An 18733-nucleotide genomic window follows, 5' to 3' on the forward strand; every position below is an offset into this window, starting at 1 on the left:
CTTACTTTAGAGAACAGACAGCTACTAACAGTTCGAAATAAGAAAAACAAGGCTGAGGAATGGGAAAAAAAACAGCAAACCAACAAATCAAAAAAGAGAAACCTGACAGATTTAGTAAGCTGAGTGTCATGTGACAGCACAAAAAGCGTGTTGTTACAGGAAGGCTGCTGAGCCTACTGACCAAGCAAGTTTTGAAGCAACAAGGGTTGGAGCTGAAACAATCACCTAAGCTAGTTTTGCGTGGCTGAAGTTGGTTTTATGGAAATTTCCCAGTGTTAGCAATAAACACTTTTTAAACCTACATAGTGTTTAGCTACAATACAGACATAGTCCAAAAAAATAGTGACTTTTCAATTGTACAAGGGGGCATGGGCTTAAACTCTGTCAGGGGAAATTTAGGCTGGCTATTAGAAAGCAATTCTTTGCAGAGAGAGCGGTCAGGCATTGGAATGGCTGCCCAGGGAGGTGCTGGACTCACTGGCCCTGGAGGTTTTTAAACTGAGACTGGACATGGCACTTAGTGCCATGATCCAGTAAAAGGACTGGAGTTGGACCAAGGGTTGGACTGGATGATCTCTGAGCTCTTTTCCAACCCAGTTGATTCTGTAAGGTAACTGGCATTTTCTCAACATCAATTATAACAGAGGCACACCTGGCAGGTAGGATAACCAGAAGCCACTGGAAACCAAAGAAGAGAAAAGCGTACACATATAAAAAAGTTTTAAATCCACACCTTAAGTAATGTTACAAACTGGACAGACAGTTGTTACTAATGGCTAAATAAGGAATTAAAATCTCAATTTTTAAGAAATGTAACTAGCAAAACCATTTGAGTAACCTACAAAGCTGTGTTTGTTGATCTCTCTACCTAACATTACAAAACTGAGTTTGCAATTTTTAAAATGTCTAAATATGGATATACAATTTCTGGAGCAATTTTTATACTGATAGAACCTAGAATAAGTGAAATGTAGGGAGTTGAAAACACTTAAAGAAAAGCAATACGAAGAACAGTCAGTGCAATCAGTTTTGAAAAGACTCAGCTAGTAAACATCAGTAGTTATTTCCAATAAAAAGCAAAGAAAAAGGTATCTCTCATAAAAACTAAGCCCAAAGATTGCTTAAAAAAACATACCAGTGACCAGGAATGAAAATACCTGTCAACATCTTCTATTTTGTGCATGTTAAACAGCAATGATGGTACTATCTTGTCCATGTGCTGAGGTTCCCATATGGTTGCTCGAAGCTCATCATTAACTGTTTTTCGAACCACTCCCTGGATGCCCCTGATTCCAGCAATTCGGATCCTAAGGAAGGAAAAAAAGGAGTTACTGAAAAGGAGAAACACAGCACCTCCCCGTCTGGCTGTTTGTTTGTGCAAGATTCACAAGATGAAAAGCAAAGGATATTTCTATCAACTTAAGCCTGATGCACAAAAGGAACAAAAGGAACCACGACTCTTATCCTAAAACTGTTTGAAAAAAATGTACTGAGCAACAGCAATAAAATGAGAAAAAAATTATCATTTTTTAAAAAAGACAGTCTCACTGTTGGATATTTTCATTATTTTGTTAAACAAAAATCACAAATCATAGAATGGTTTGGGTTGGAAAGAAGACGTTGAAGATCATCCACTTCGAACCCCCTGTCATGAGCAGGGACACCTTCCACTAGACCAGGTTGCTCAAAGCCCTGTCCAGCCTGGTCTTGGACACTTCCAGGGATGGGGCATCCACAGGTTCTCTGGGAACCTATTCCAGTGCCTCACCACCCTCACAGTGAAGAAAAATAGTTTGCAGGAGAATCTCTGCAATGAAATGAATAGCAAAATATTCTTTTTTGACATGGTAATAGTAAATCAACCATTATAATAAATGGTAACAATAGAATTTTACCTACTGAAAACAAGTAGAAGGGTGGTACAGCCATCAAGTGAAATAAGCACAAGCTTTACTAATATTTGCAATTATTTCTCTTAAAATACATTCCTCATTTTTTAAATGCTAATTTTTGTATGGACAACACATAACTAGCTAAACTAACTCTAAAATTTGTTTAGATTTGCATTTGTAAATACATAAATCCATAGCCTTGCTGTTTTCCAGCTATTTCTGAACAAAGCCATGTGCATTCAATATGGATCCAATACCATTCTAGACCTTCTAAGACAGTTTTAATAGGGTTGCATACAAAACAGGGATGAAGAGGGATGTACGAACAGCTAGAAAAGCCCTTGCTTTTGTTGTACTGCAACTACAGTGCAGTATCCAATATTAAGTTTTCAATATTAAGGATTTAAGATTAACATTTAAGACATGGAGCTTCCAAAATTCCATCACTGAAACATTTTTTTATCTTTTTAATTATTAGTCCTTAACGTCATCAAGTTTTGCTGACACTGTGGCTCTAGATACATTAAGTAACAGCTTCAGCCTCCCCTGTTGCAAGGGAAATCTCACCAGGTGAGATTCAGTTTCAGACTTGGAACTCTACATTATCTGACTTCATGTGCGGGTGATGCTCGAGTTTTCAATCAAGTCAGTCAGTTCTGTGGAACCTCAAGCTACACCAGTGAATGGCAAATCCAGATCACACAGAAACACACTGAGTGGTTGCAGTTGGAAGGGACCTCTGGAGATCATCCAGTCCAACACACCTGGTGAAGCAGGTTCACCAGAGCAGATCACACAGGAATGTGTCCAGGTTGGTTTGAATGTCTCTAGAGGAGACTCCACAACCTCTCTGGGCAGCCTGTTCCAGGGCTCTGGAACCCTCAAAGTAAAGAAGTTTACCCTCATTTTCAGAAGAAACCTCCTGTGCTTCAGCCTGTACTCACTGCCCCTCATTCTACTGTTGGGCACCACTGAAAGGAGTCTGGTCCCATCCTCTTGAGATATTTATAAGCATTGATGAGATCCCCTCTCAGCTTCTCTTCTCCAGGCTGAACAGACCCAGCTCGCTCAGTTTCTCCTCATAAGAAAGGTGCTCTAGGGGCCTAATCATCTTCGCAGCCTGCCGCTGGACTCCCTCTAGTAATTCCTTGTCCTCCTTACACTGGGGAGCCAGAACTGGATGCAGTACTCCAGATGTAGCCTCACCAGGGGATGTCCGGCTTCGAATCAGCTGAAGTACTCCCTATCCCCCATCAATGGTATCAACTGCTTGTGATATCTGCATATAGAATTGTAATCTGCAGTCACAGCTCATCTGTCTTGCTGAATTACCTCGGTACCTACAGTAAACCTGGTAAGCCAGTTCCAAGAACGATTGCTGTTCATAAAGATCTCTTTCAAAAGAGATACATTCAAACTGTCCAGGATGATATGGAAAAAACCAACATTCCTATACATTCGGTTAATCTGAGTAAAAATATTGGTCCACATGGAGGAAAGTGACTACATTTTTTTTGTACTGGAGTGCCATTAGCACTAATTTCATGTTCTTACCATTGTACAATAGATTGAAAAATGAGGGTCAAAGTACTGATGAAGGTCCAACATCAAATTTCAACACATACAAGAAAGGTTTCACTCCTCTGAAGAAGGCCCAGGTAGATACTAAAGCGGAGATTACATTCAAATCAAGGTCATGTATAGTCTTATGTCACTAGGACAGAATTCCTCCCTAAGGGTACATCAACATTGCAAACTGAAGCACAGGTAACACTGCAGGCTGACAATTTGAAGAGCAAAAGATTAGCACAGTTCTCTCACTCCTACAGCAATCACTGCTTTGAGGTATTTTACCTTGGGGTATCTTTATGTGTGGTAGATCATACTAGATGAATGAATCAGGGATGTGCTAGTCTCTTAATTCATTCCGTGTTCTAGTTCATGACCAATATAACCTCTCATTTGCAAGGGGCAATAAAAGTGAAAGTAGTATTAAAAGTCATGGGCCGAGCTTCATACCCTGTTTCCTTATGAAATGTTTTACAGTAAGTGAACAGTTTAACATTTTTGGTATAGTTTCACCAAGCCTAAAAAGGCAAAAATCTGAAAAAGCTCATTAAAATACTTCTGAATACTATTTGCAACCATCAGCTCCAGGTAAATATACGGCACCTGAGAGAAGTCCAAGTTCTGAGGTAGGTGCACACACGGGCATCACTCGTGACACCTCCTTAAAGAGTTTCCACCCCCTTTGCTCCCTCAATACAATTTACCATCCCTTCATTTCCTCCCCAAACAATTCACAACGTCATCCTGTAAAACCAATCATGGGAATAATCTTCCTAAAGGGAAAGGGGGTGGGACAGGAGGGAAAGTACAAAGGAATGAGGTGGATTTAATCCTAACCCTTTTAGGGACAACGTTTACTGCAGAACCCTACATATAGCAACAGGGCAACAAATAAGATGGCAGCAAATTAAAAAAACCAAGGAGGAAGCAACCAGGACACTAAAGGAGGAAGGAATTCTTTGTTCTGTTTTCCTAAGTGCTTTACACAGTATGCATTCTTTTTGAAAATACAGTTCGCAGATTTTTAAAGCTGCAAATTTTAAGAAAAATCCGTATGCATTGCAGCTAACATAACAGCATTACACCCAAAGGGTTGAATAAATGTTCAGCACATGGATTTTTCACAGTTGGCTGAACAATTTAATGCACAGAAATAGAAGGGGTGAGTACAATAGAGATGCAAACCATATAATCTGAAAAGCCTTGAGTTTTCTAAGATGCTCAGGAGTTAAATTGTGATTGACAATCCATATAAAGAACATATCACTAGGGGGAGCTGAAGTAAAAAAAAATCGTGGTGCTTACATAACTGTAAAAATTTGAAGTACTAATTTGTGAAGGCTTTTCAGTTGCACACACAGTATCATACTGCAGACATCTAAGAAAACTCAGTTTTTATAAGTAATTCTCAAATAGCAGATTCAAAATATGCTCTTGTTATTTGTATAAGTAGCCTCATTGAGTTCTCAAATGCAACTTGCACACATTTACAGTAATAAGTAGTGCCTTTCTGGAGTGAATCAATGCAATCCAGCAGGTATCATTCAGGTAAAATTTCACTTAAATATTCTAGGAGTTCTAGCCACTTAAGATGTACAATATTCAGTGCTATATAAAATGTCAGACAATCATTTTCTTCCTATGGAATGAACTATCCCATTGAATATCATAATAAAAGCTGCATTACAGACTGTATTAATGTGTTCAGATGGTTTTCTATAATACATACAGAACAGCACTTACTCGTTTTGTATTTCTGGATCGTGGTCACATGAATGACACATGGCACTGAATCGAGACACAAAGAAGTCATAGCGTCTGTGATATGAAGGTGTGTCTTCCTCAATGTTGGCAAATTTGACAAACTGGAAAATGAAATACATTAAAAAAACCTTTTGATATCAACTTTCCAAAAAAGAATAACAAATCCTAAGCTTCATTTAAGAGGTAACATAAAACACTGCATTAGGAAAGAATCCAGATTTGACAATACTTAAATATTTAGAGAAGAAAGAGTTAAATTAGAGAGTTTTCTTTTTAAAGCCTTTCCACTAGAACTTCATTTTAATTATGAAAGGGCGCAACTGTGTGAAATAAAAGATCCTACAAATTACAGAAACATCTAACACTTGAACAGTGAGTGTCATCAATTCACAGAACCACAGGATGGTTGGGGTTGGAAGGGACCTCTGGAGATCATCCAGTCCAACCCACCTGCTAAAGCAGGTTCACCAGAACAGATCACACAGAAATGTGTCCAGGTGGGTTTGAATGTCTCCAGAGAAGGAGACTCCACAGCCTCTCTGGGCAGCCTGTTCCAGGGCTCTGGCACCTCAAAGGAAAGAAGTTTCTCTTCCTGTTGTTGGACAGCACAGGTCCCACCTGCTTGACACCCACCCTTGAGATATTTATAAGCATAAATAAGATCACCTCTCAGCCTTCTCTTCTAAACAGACTCAGACCTCTCAGCCTTTCTTACAAAGATGGTCCAGTCCCCTAATGATCTTTGTAGCCCTCTGCTGGAGTCCCTCCAATAGTTTCTTTTTTCTCTTGGACTGTGGAGCCAAGAACTGCATGCAGAACTCCAGATGTGGCCTCACTAGGGAAGGATAGAGGGGGTGGATAACCTCTGCTGGTTACACACTTCTTAATGCACCCCAGGATACCATTTGTCTTCTGGGTCACAGGGAACATTGTTGACTCACGGTCAATCTGTTGTCCACCAGGACTCCCAGGTCCTACTCTGCAGTGCTGCTTTCCAACAGGTCAACCCCCAACCTGTACTGGTACATGGGGTTGCTCCTCCACAGGTGCAGGACCCTACACTTGCCTTTGTTGAACTTCATTAGGTTCCTCTCCACCCAACTCTCCAGCCTGTCCAGATCTCGCTGCATGGCAGCACAGCCTCTGGTGTGTCAGCCACTCCTTCCAGTTTTGTATCATCAGCAAACTTGCTGATACACTTAACAGAATCACAGAATCATTTAGGTTGGAAAAGACCCTCAAAATCATTGAGTCCAACCATCAACCTAACACTGCCCAGTCCACCACTAACCATGTCCCTAAGAACCTCATCTACACGTCTTTTAAACACCTCCAGGGATGGTGACTCCACCACTTCCCTGGGCAGCCTGTCCCAATGCCTGACAACCATTTTGGTGAAGAAATTTTTCCTAATACCCAATCTAAACTGCCTCTGGTGCAACGTGAGGCCATTTCATCCTATCACTTGTTACTTCAGAGAAGAGACCAACATGCATCTCGCTGCAACCTCCTTTCAGGTAGTTGTAGAGTGCGCCCCAAGCAATCACACAGTTCACTGTCACTAGTAGGTTAACTAGCAGTATTCTGACTTATCAAAATTCAGGGGAAATAAACTTGGAGGCATCCTGCCAATTGTATATTTACAAAAAGGAAAAAGGAATCAGGGAATTATAACCCAGTTGACTTCACTCACAGAAACACATTCTGGAAAAAGATCCAATTTGCAAACATGTACAAAGTAACAAAAGGGTAAGTAACAGTCAACATGGATTTGTCAAGAAGAAATCACATCAACCCAGCCTAAATTATTCCTATGACAAGGAAATAGATTTTATGAATCCAGATGAAGCAGCACCTGTCATATCTTAACTTCAGTGATACTGTTGACAAAAAAATACACCAAATTCTTAAAGGGAAGCTAAAAAAAAATCCCCACTGTTAAAAGAATACTCCCTGCAAGATAGATGCAAAAGGGTTTAGAAAAAAAAATGTAGAAGAACGTGTAAAACATCAAAATACAATAATGTATTGAGTGAACTTCTGAAAAGGCCTGTCTGGAATACAGTAGTATTTGAGTTTCACTATAGACTTAGATGACAGAGTGGGCTTGTCAAATTTGCCAAGAACATTACACTGGCCAGAGCTTTAGGCACACTTCATGCCTGGAAATAGGACCTGAAAAATCAAAGTAGCTATTTAGGAATAACAAATGAAAAACATCATTTAAAGACAGTTGTACAAATACAAGCCAGATACAGGAAAATGCAGAAAAGAAACTTAGAGTTATAATAAACTGCACATTCAACAAAGCTGTTATAAACACATGAAAAAGAAAACAAGACGTGATACATCTGAATTGCCCATGACACCTATGGAGAAATCTTTGCCATCTAACTGGCACTAATAAGCCCTTCAATTAAGTACTGCATCCAGCTGAAGCATCGCAGCTGAAGATGGTGATTAACTGATACAGACCTTCAATTATTCAATGGATGAACAAAGCTTTAGATAAACACCTGTTACAAAGGACTGAAAGACATTAAATTATCTAGTCTAGAGCTGCCTAAAGATGTAGCCCTACAATGTACAGAAGACAGCTATAAAAAGCAAAGAAATAAATTGTTTTCTTTGTCCAATAGTAACAGGAAAAGCAAACATGGGCTTACACTGAAGCAAAGGCTACTGATGTTAGATATTAAAAAAGAACCCAAAACATTGACATACTGCATAACAAACTTTCGGATTCTCCATCACTGACAGTCCACGTAGGGATGAAGAGAAGAATTAGAAAAGGTTGTCAGGAAAGGTGTAACATGATGCCGGTTCTGCCCTGAAGCGATGTCCCATTAAGATCCCTAGTATCTAGTGGCGTCCCTCAGGGGTCAGTACGGAAACCAGTACTATTCAATATATTCGTTAATTACTTGGATGATGGACTAGAGTGCACTGTCAGAAAGTCTGCTGATGACCCCAAGCTGGGAGGAGTAGCTGACACACCAGAGGCTGTGCTGCCATCCAGAGATCTGGACAGGCTGGAGAGTTGATCGGGGAAAAATGTAATGAAATATAACAAGGGAAAGTGTAGAGTCTTGTATCTGGGCAGGAAAAACCCCAGGTTCCATTATAAGTTGGGGAATGACCTATTAGAGAGCAGTGTAGGGGAAAGAGACCTGGGGGTCCTGGTGGACAGCAGGGTGACCACGAGCCAGCACTCTGCCCTTGCGGCCAAAAGGCCAATGGTACCTGTGGTGGATTAGAAGGGGGGTGGTTAGTAGGTCATAGCAGTTCTCCTGCCCCTCTACTCTGCCCTGGTGAGACCACACCTGGAATATTGTGGCCAGTTCTGGGCCCCTCAGTTCCAGAAGGACAGGGAACTGCTGGAGAGAGTCCAGCATAGGGCAACAAAGATGCTGAAGGGAATGGAGCATCTCCCTTATGAGGAAAGGCTGAGGCAGTTGGGGCTCTTTAGTTTGGAGGAGACTGACGGCTGACCTCATTAATGTTGATAAATACATAAAGGGTGAGTGTCAGGAGGATGGAGCCAGGCTCTTCTCGGTGACAACCAACGATAGGACAAGGGGCAATGCGTATAAGCTGAAACAGGAGGTTCCAACTTAAATTTGGGGAAACTTCTTCTCAGTGAGGGTGACAGACACTGGACCAGGCTGCCCAGGGAGGTTGTGGAGTCTCCTACTCTGCAGACATTCAAAACCCACCTGGACGCCTTCCTGTGTAACCTCATCTGGGTGTTCCTGCTTTGGCAGGGGGATTGGACTGGATGGTCTTTTGAGGTCCCTTGTAATCCCTGACATTCTGTGATTCTGTTTTTTCCCACCCCAGCATTCTTAATTCTTCTTACCAACTGCTAAGCACAGGTTGAGGCATTTCTAGTTGACTTTCTGAGATGCAGAACCTGTTTTTGTCAGCACATTATCCACATACACCTAGGCAAGCCCAAAGCACTTCAGTGTAACCTAGAGCATACTGATTTGTGGATGTTTTGAGGTAGTTTTATTGCTCAAAGAGAAAGCTGTGTATTTCAGGAAAAAAAACCCCACTTTTTCTATTCTTTTTTTTTTTTTTAGTCTTTTTTTCTGTTTTATCTAGAACACTTATCCCTTTCAGCTGCACTATCGCTTCACTCACTGAATGCTACAGGTGCATCTGAAAATGACACAGCTTGTAAATCTAAATTCTCAGACATTACTGAAAATGGAACAAAATTGTATAACAGTCACCCATTTGATATGTCCTTCTGTATCTTGCATATAAGGTGATAAAAAAAGTGACATATAGTAAAAAAAAAAAAATAAAACTACAGTCTACTGCCACAGCTTGGAAGACCATCCACAAACAGAAACCTTTTTATTTTTCAATATAATAAGTTATAAAAATGATTAATTTCTGTCCCAAGAGACCCTGGAAAATGCTTTACATGTCTTATGTCTCGTTGATTTGTTCCATGGAATTGTTAATTACAAAACAGAAATAGGTTTTCTACAGTTTTTGGAAGACAGAAAGCTAATTATTCTTACAATTTAATAAAGCATAAAGTCTAGGGTTATAAAGAAAATAAAGCCAGACATTCAAAGTCTACATTGAAGTCTAAAACTGATTTGCTCCACAAACTACAATAAAAGAATGTAAAAGAATGGAAGCAAAAAGTTTCAAGAACACTGAACACTATGGGAGTGGCTGTGAGAATATTAACTCATCTAGCATTTCATATTAGCATGTTAATATTATCTAAATTACTAAATTAATTGATTGACAGGATCTTCCAACATGAAAAGTTAATATAACCCTAATAACTGTTGTGCTAGAAGAAAGATTTATTGTCCCAAGAAATTGCTTTGCAAGAATAAACGACAAATTTAGGTCAAGAAAGTGCCAGGGACTCTTATTCTGGACATTTCTCCTACATCATGATTTGTAAATTTGTAGCAGGGAAGCAAGTACCCAGAAGTTACACTTCTCCCAATGGCACCCACTGTAACATGTCCAGAAAGGGCAATTTATTTTTATTTCCTCATGTGTATAACACAACAATTTCACTCACTGAACATCAAGCACTTCTGAAGCACATTCCAGGATTAGCATTCACATGACTGACCATGCAGGCCACAGGAAAGCTGTGGCAACAGTTGCACTCTCCTTCAATAAAGTATAAAATTCCATTTCATTACAGCAATTTAAAGTTTTTACAGTACACCTTAGCCTATACGTTCCCCTCGTTTAGCAGGGGTGCTCTTAAGCTGTTATTGTTGTTAAATCAAGACTCTTAAGCATCTAAGATATTTTCAAGCATAATTCAAATATAAAAATTATTCAACCTAAAAACAGACAGAACTCTTATGGAAGTCCAAGTACTTGCCTGGGATATACTTACAAAGTTCTTTTTAAAGTAAACATGTCATTCAGAGATAGTAAATGCTTACAGTTACCAATTGGTAATTTATGGAAGTTTTACCAGTACATGTGCCTTCTATATTTGTACAAAACAGAAGACACAAGAAAGAACTTACATTGGTAATGTCATATTTCCATTAATTTTTAAACTAAAATAATTCAATCAGTATAAAAACATATAAATCTATCATGAGATAACGAAGGAACATATTATCTATTCAGAAGATGTTTGTTCCAGACTGAGTCAAGAAGTTGGATCATATTACCAAGGACAGAGAGACTGAAAGTCCTGTAAGTAAATCATGCAAGTTCTTCAATTAAATTCCTAAGGACATAATTTCGTATATATATTTATGCTGTCTTATCACTCTTACATAGCAAGTATAGTAGGAGAAAGATTCTAACTTTTAATGGACCCTGGATATCTTTAAAGAAGGGCAGGTTTTGGTAGTAATACAAGAGCAGACAAACTGCAGGCACTGTGTTTACACTTGAGTTTCATTACTTAAAGTATCTCCCTGTAAAATCAGAAGCCTGGATCTGAGCAGTGACTTTTTTATATCTGAGCTCCCAGTCCGCAATGTTCTCATGTTTCAGATGTGCAAAAGGGGGTGTCGATACTCAGAGTTACCATATTTTACAGATAAAGCTACTGTATTTCATTATTAGAAAACTATCACATAGGAAGACACGATATCCTATAAACCACACAATATAGCATTAATAACAAGAGTGTGAACGTATGTAAGCACATCACCAACCAAATGCAAAAAGGACAAAGACTTCAACTTTTCTGAATAGAAAAGTTTCAAACACTGGATTCGTACATTAACTTTACAAACACAGTATTTAAATGATCAGAATAAATAACCACAAGATTGGTTCCAGTGGCAGGAACTGGAGATTTAGTCACCTGAAACTTCTCATTTTGAGTTTTGTCAGAATGAGATGGATCATTTCATGTTCTATTTTGCATCATGCTACTTGGATAAATATTCTCCTGAACGCCACGTGTGCAGTTGTGTAACTGCCTGAAGTGGTTTATTCAGCATCACTCAAATTCTAATAGATGCAGACATAGAATTAAAAGATAATTTAATAACCTACAAGATGAGAAATAATGTTTTTTTGTAATTCTGTCTCTCTATACCTCCAACTCCTCTGACAAAAAGATGGAGCAGGTATCCTAGAGATTAAATAGTACTATTGTATATAAAATCACTATTAGCATATAATTCTGTATTGGTAATAGAATGAAAAAAGCATCTTGTAATAAAGATAAGCTTCCATCACATACTTCCAGATTAGCACGCTGCAGACAAGCAAGATAAACAAGTAGTCTGCTGGGAATATTAATTCTGACATTCCTTAACTTCACACTCTTGACGTTCTGTACTATTTTTACATATACATGCACTTCAATTGTGCCAAAACCAACTGCTTTTGTAAGTCAACAAACATAAAAACTTTGTTCTTACATCAGGCACTGACTGGCCACTTCTCCATCTGTGATACTGCTTGTATCCTTTTAAATAACATATGGCTGTCACTGCTAGTATCGTTACTTCACTGGTCCCAAGAAGAAACCGCCCTTCTAAAATGAAGCGTCCTATCAACTAAAGGACTCATTTGTGGCAAAGAATTTAAAATGTGGTTATACCAGGTTCTACAAATATCTGCTATTATTCAGATGAAAAACTAATATTTTACTATCAAAATACAAAGAAGAATTCACCCCATCAGCATTCTAAATTACCTTAAAATGTTTTGTATTCAACTGAGTTTTGTCAACATAGTTTAAGATGAAATTTGTACTAAATTACAGATCTCGTCGTTTTTGACCAGCTCCTCATTAAATAAATTTTCCAGACTCTCTTTAACTCCTGCCTGCAGCTCTGTGGTAGAAGCTGTCATCGTTCTACAGCCATCACGCGTTGCGTGTTTAATTTTGATCATTGTTCGGTCCATTTCCAGAGTTGAGATGACCAAAATCAGAACCTTCCAGTTACTACAGTAGTGAGACTCAGAAAGATTACCCTGCACCCAAAAAACATAAGCTGAGCCCTGAATACTCTCAAGTCCAGCCAGAAAAGCTGCTTTCCACTGCGCTGAGCCTGGAGCAGCCAAGCATCAGGAAGCAGAACTCCAGCTCCAAGCAACCTGCCACCGAGACAACCAGCCCCAGTGAAGGGATAAGGGACTATGACCAGGAGCTCTCCCAGCACATCCCAGAAGCTACTGGGTACCGAGGCTCTGGCAGCCAAGCAGGCATCAAATGGAGCCCAAAAGCCTCCAGATTCTCTCTAAAAAAAATTGTCAGAAAATTAAAAATTTTTCTTTTTTTAAATTATCTCTTGTGCCAAAAAATATTTGACCAGAAGTTAAAGATTTTAAAGCTTTTCATATCTAAACAGGAAGAATAAGGATAATAATTCATTCTATCCTAGTAATATAACGATTATGGATCTAAGCAACATACTGAATTATTTGTACATGACAGGTAGAGATGTTTTACGTGTTACTCAGTTACTGAAATTCTGCAAAATGGTTAGAGAGAGAAATTAGTATTGCCATAAGTTTCTAAGTAAAAGCTTATTGCAATCAACCTCCAGATTGTGTAACATTTGAGCCAAGGAAAACTATTTCCCACCACATTTTTTCAGTTTCCTCACCAGCATATGCCATCCTAGCACGTGGTTAGCAAAAATACCTTCCATCACAGAAAAAAACATTTTGAACTTCACAGACATTGCCAGTTTGAAATCTGTTTTATGTATATTTATATATAAACCTATTCAACATACTCAGTATTAAATTTCACCCATTTCCAAGTATCTATCTATATAACTAGACTCACAATTGTTATTAAAAAAAAACACCAAAAAAACCATTGCTGCTGTAGGAAGTAAGCTAATATAACTTACAAATGCAACACAGAAAAAGTCCTAAGAATTAGCTATATGTAACCTGAATATCAGGCATAAAAGCATATAAATGAAAAACAATGATTTAACTAAAACAACATTCAGCATTTGCTTTTTAGAAGTAAATCTACTTAAAAAGTGAAATTTAACTTCAGAAAAAGAATGTAAGACAAACTGAATGAAACTTTTAGGTTTTTTTTAAGATTTAGAGCACCAAATTGAATAAGTTCTGCAGCCAAAACCAGATATTTGGAAGTGAGGGGAAAAAAAAAAAGGCCTTGGATAACAGTGTGAGCTTCCAGATCTTTCCAAGACTTTAAAGTAGTCTGAGTCATTCAGTACACAGATTTGTTTCATTTGAAACCCTGACTTCCGAGAAAAAGAAAAAAGTCCCCACAGATGAAGCAAAATTTGCTTGCTTGAATCTTACAAGAAAGACATTGCTGCCTTTGTATCCCAGCGAAGCTTTGAAAGTCAGCTCTGGGATGCAAAATAATCAAGATCTACTTATAGCCACAGCCAGACTCCATTTAAGCGCAAGCAGACTGTACATTTGTATTGGCCTGAAATTGAGTTTAACCTAAAAATACAATGGAAACTTTTCCAAAAGCTGCCTGATTTTTTACCAGTTTAAAGACATTTACTTCATACACAATTTATGCTTCTTTTACAGACAATACTAGTTCCTGCTCCAAAGTGGTACCATCAGAATAACTACAGCACGTGAAACATTACTCAGTTGCTTTACCATCTCAACTCTTTTTGGGTTCTTTGTTTGTTTATTATTTCCTTAAGAAGCAGAAGAAATACTAAGAGAGGCTTAAACATGATGGTAAACTTCCTCCATCTCTAACAAGATATATTGAAGAACACAGTAGGTCAGTGTCCTTGGTAACAGCCAAGCTGTCAGTGCCAATACACTTTGTTCGTCTTGAGTCAACACAAAAAGACCCTTGTTTTGTCTTCACTGACTATAGGAGGCAGCGAGGGAAATTAGCATAATTAGGCTAAAATTAGCCTTTGGAATACTGTTGAACAGTCATATAGATTCACTCTCCTCACAGAATTTGACATTTTATTTACAAAAAAATATCACTTTTGGTTACTGAGCTTTACAAGAGCCAAACACAAATTATCTCTTAATTTAGGAAGTCCATTAATCTGCTTTGCTCATAAAAGGCTTCATTAGGAACTGATAGCGACATCAAACGAGTTCTGTTCAATAACATTCGTTTGGAAGTGATGTACATCAAAGTAGACGTTGGCACTATCTGTTGGGCATGAAGGATTCTAAATAACTGGAAAACTATTTCCCTAAGAGGTCTCGCCCTGGCATTACTATACAAACTAATCAAAAGAAGCAGGGTGTTCTGGCTCAAATATATTAAAATAAATAAATAGCTATATTGATATATTTGTCTCTCATTACCCTCAGTAAAGCTGCCCTGTTAGTTTGGGGCACAAGAGGACACTCCTTCCCTACATGAGAGCAAGAATTCTACATTCCACCATAATAAGAAATTCTACTCCAGAGTGGCATCACTCTGCTACACCCTCTTGTCTCCCTGAACTGCAACTCCATTTAATTCCATAAACATCCCCCAGACAGAATCCATAAACATCCCCCACTCTCCTAACAGCGGCAATGTACACAAGCATTACTCTTAAAATTACACGTAAAAGCAATCGCTCTAAGTGAAAACAATCCATATCTCAAACCTGGAATTTATGACATTCCTATTGTACCAGCTGGGAAAAACAATGGTTAGAAGGTAAATATGACCAAGCTATAATATTGTTTGCAGTCATCATTCTACTTGGAAAACTAGATCTCCAAATCTTTTTGGAGATCTCCAAATCTCTGTTTTGACACTTTTAGTTATATCCTTCAAGTCTGGATCTGAATCCTGAAACACTGAATTTAATAAGATGGTGATGTTGTCATACTTAAAGCCTTTGTCTCCTGGCTGCTTTTCAGCTCACAGAAATCTTTCAGTGTAGTGTTGGTGCTGTGGAGCAGGATGTTACTTCCTCCTCCTCACACCATCGCTCTCATTGCTGGAGAGAAAGAAACCAGTGTTTTACCTATACCATGGTTTCTGGAGGTCTGTTTAAAGATTCCAAATATGAACCCAAGAACAGCTTTCCTGTTCCTTCCAGAGGAAGTTATTTCTGCAGGCAATGAGCACAGCCATCAAAAGAATTTCGGAGACTGAAAGGAAACAGTTTCTCTGCCTCCAGTTGGTATCTGTTCTGTGGTTGGGCCCAAATGCTATGTGCCTTGCCACATCCAGAATCTTTTCAGTTCATGTGAACCAGCAGATACTTCGTGACTTCCGAAACTACTTTCCCATTCCAAATAAGCCAAGACTCATTCTGATTTGATTTAGCATCTGAGCTTACTCACAGAATTAGTTCCAAGAACTTGCAGCTTTGGTTCGCCTGATTCCAGAAGCTTGGCCACCATGTGAAGGAAACTTTCCACAAATGGTTTTATGCTTTGAGAATGGCAAGCCATTAGAAGCTGGTCCAACGCCTCCATGGCAATCAAAACATACCTGTAAATTAATTACAGAGACTCACATAAAGATGTACTACACTTATCATCACCTCAACTGTTCAATTTAAGTTCTTATTACTACAAAAATTAGAAAAGAAGGAATGGAAGGTATATATTCCCCATTGTCTAAAAATGGAAGTTATTGCGATTCCCTACATTCCTATTTTTTTCTTTTTTGGGGTAGGAGCCGTACATGGAATTGAGTGTTTTTAGAAAGGATGTCATAATACTTGGTAACAGAGTGAATACAGTTCAATTTTCTTTCCTAGCACATTTTATTTTCAATTATAAATCCCAGCTTTCTAGTCTACTGATCCTCTGTCTACCTAAATCCCAGTACAGAAAGCTAGCGACTTACTCATGCTCCTGCACAGTCTGATAACATGCTAAGAAAATGAAAAGAGTAAAGAAAGCAGTGACCAAAATTAATTACCCTAAAGAACAGCCATTTACTCATTCTATAAAGTTATAAAAATAGCTTTTGACACCACGAAGGCCAAAAATGATGGCCTGTGATGGATGTTGCCTTTCTTTTCCAACTTCTGCCATTTCTTAGACTCAATATTTTCCTATTCCATTTCCCTATTCTTTAAAATCTTTTCATTCTTTAGTTTGACTTTCTTTAAAATTCCTAGCTCAAATAGGACTCAGGGTATAACAGAGTTTTAAAGTTCCAATTTAAATACAATTTAGCCAAAAGAGCTAATAAGAAAGATATCCCCTCTTCTCAACACCCTGAATGACACTGAAAGGTATATTGGGTTTACGTGGTAAGGTTTTGGTAGCAAGGGGGCTGCCGAGCTGGCTGCTGTGAGAAGACGTCAGGAGCTGCTCCCATGTCAGACAGAGCCACCTCCAAGATGGACCCACCACTTCCCAAAGCTGAGCCCCTCACTGACACTGGTAGCACCAATGAAGGACCTCAGGGGAGGAGACACCCGCACTGCAGTCCATGGAGGACCTCACGCTGGAGCAGGTGGATGTGCCCTGAAGGAACCTACAGCCCATGGAAAGGCCCTGCTGGAGCAGGCTCCTGGCAAGAGCTGTGGTCCCGTGGAGAGGAGCCCACACAGGAGTAGGACTGCTGGTGGGACCCACGGAACCCACGCTGTGCGGAACCCACGCTGCAGCAGTGTGTTCCTGAAGGACTGCACACTGTGGAAAGCACCCATGCCAAAGCAGTTCTCAAAGCGCTGTCTCCCATGGGAGGCACCCAACGCTGGAGCAGGAGAAGAGTGTGTGGAGGAAGGAGCAGCAAAAACAAGATCATGGAATCACAGAATCACTTCAGTTGGAAGAGACCCTCAGGATCATTGAGTCCAACCATAACCTAACCCAACTCTAGCACTAAACCATGTCCCTAAGAACCTCATCTAAACTTCTGGGAAGAAGAGCAGCTGGAGGGATGGTGATTTTAGTTTTGTTTTTATTTCTCCCTATTTTACTCTGCTATTAATCAGCAATAATTAATCTTCTACAAGATGAGTCTTTTTTGCCCATGATGCTCACTGCTGAGTGATCTCCCTGTCCTTATCTTCACCCATGAGCTTTTAATGAGCGAGAGAACGGCTGGGTGGGCATCTGCAGCCAAAGTTAACTCCCCACAGAGGGACTGGGTCTGTCTTGCCTCCTAAACTTGATCAGAACAAACAAGACAAAGCGCCACTACATGTTGGCATCTATTTTTAATGCTGTGACTTATTTCCTTACCCATAGCGATGTCTGACAACATCTCTGCTCAGTCTCTCTGCCAGGTAAGCACCAATTCGATCCAGCTTTTCTGGTGCAGAAACTGCATAGAAAGTCAGTTTCTCCATATCAGCTTTAACAAGACCATCCTAAAAACAGGCACACAAAATACAAAGTTCACAGGAAGTATAATGCTTTTGAAGTTTTTCTCCTTTTGTCTATTCAACATTTGAAGATGGGAGCCATACAGATGGGAATAAGATAGTGAAAAAAAAAAAACAGCAAACACTTCTGAGCAAAACAGTCATTAGCTCAGCTGCAAAAATCACCAACAAAAAATTAAGTAAAATATTTTTTAAAGAAGTGAAGCAACTATCTTCCCATCCATTTCTTTTTTTGGGGGTGTGGGGAACAGATATTCCAAAAGAAGGTATTTAGTGAGATATGTCACCAATTCTAAAACACACTATTTCCCCAAAAATATATACGATGCATAATTTTGATACTATATGCAAACAAGATTGCACTTTCAATATTTTTAATTGCAGCTTGAGTATCTTATTTGTTCGGTGGCACATCTCAGACAAGACTGACACACGGGGTACACGTAGGCTAATTGTTAGAAATAAGATCAAAGATCAACATATTAGTTCCAATGTGAACTGTGATTTGGATCTCCTCAGATAAGGTTATAGTTATAACTATCAGGTAAGAAGGATAAAGCCTTTTGTCTTTTGTTTGCTGGTTTGTTTGTTTGGTTTTTTAATTGTTGTTGGTTTTGTTTGGTTTTTGTGTTTGTTCTTTTTTTTTTCTAGATGTTCTTTTTCAAATAAATTACTTTGACGCTTTTAACATGCCCATTAATAATGAATACATTTTATCAAACAAGTCCTCTCCTACTTTAAAAGTGAAACACCATGCACTGG

General features: G+C 39.0%; 1 protein-coding gene across 5 annotated transcripts in view; it reads right to left on the reverse strand.

Annotated features, from left to right (window-relative positions):
• The window catches only part of EFR3A (EFR3 homolog A), an 85977-nt gene that overhangs the window by 42633 nt on the left and 24611 nt on the right, over window positions 1–18733 (reverse strand). For all 5 annotated transcript variants that reach the window (XM_065830723.2, XM_071803787.1, XM_071803789.1 and 2 more), the window contains 4 exons: window positions 17829–17956; window positions 15966–16116; window positions 5205–5326; window positions 1158–1307 (listed from right to left, as the gene is read on the reverse strand). In XM_065830723.2, coding sequence (XP_065686795.1) covers window positions 1158–1307; window positions 5205–5326; window positions 15966–16116; window positions 17829–17956 — 551 coding nt within the window. The remainder of the gene's footprint in view (window positions 1–1157; window positions 1308–5204; window positions 5327–15965; window positions 16117–17828; window positions 17957–18733) is intronic.

The sequence above is a fragment of the Patagioenas fasciata genome, chromosome 2 (genome assembly GCF_037038585.1).
Source record: "Patagioenas fasciata isolate bPatFas1 chromosome 2, bPatFas1.hap1, whole genome shotgun sequence".
NCBI classification, from domain to species: domain Eukaryota; kingdom Metazoa; phylum Chordata; class Aves; order Columbiformes; family Columbidae; genus Patagioenas; species Patagioenas fasciata.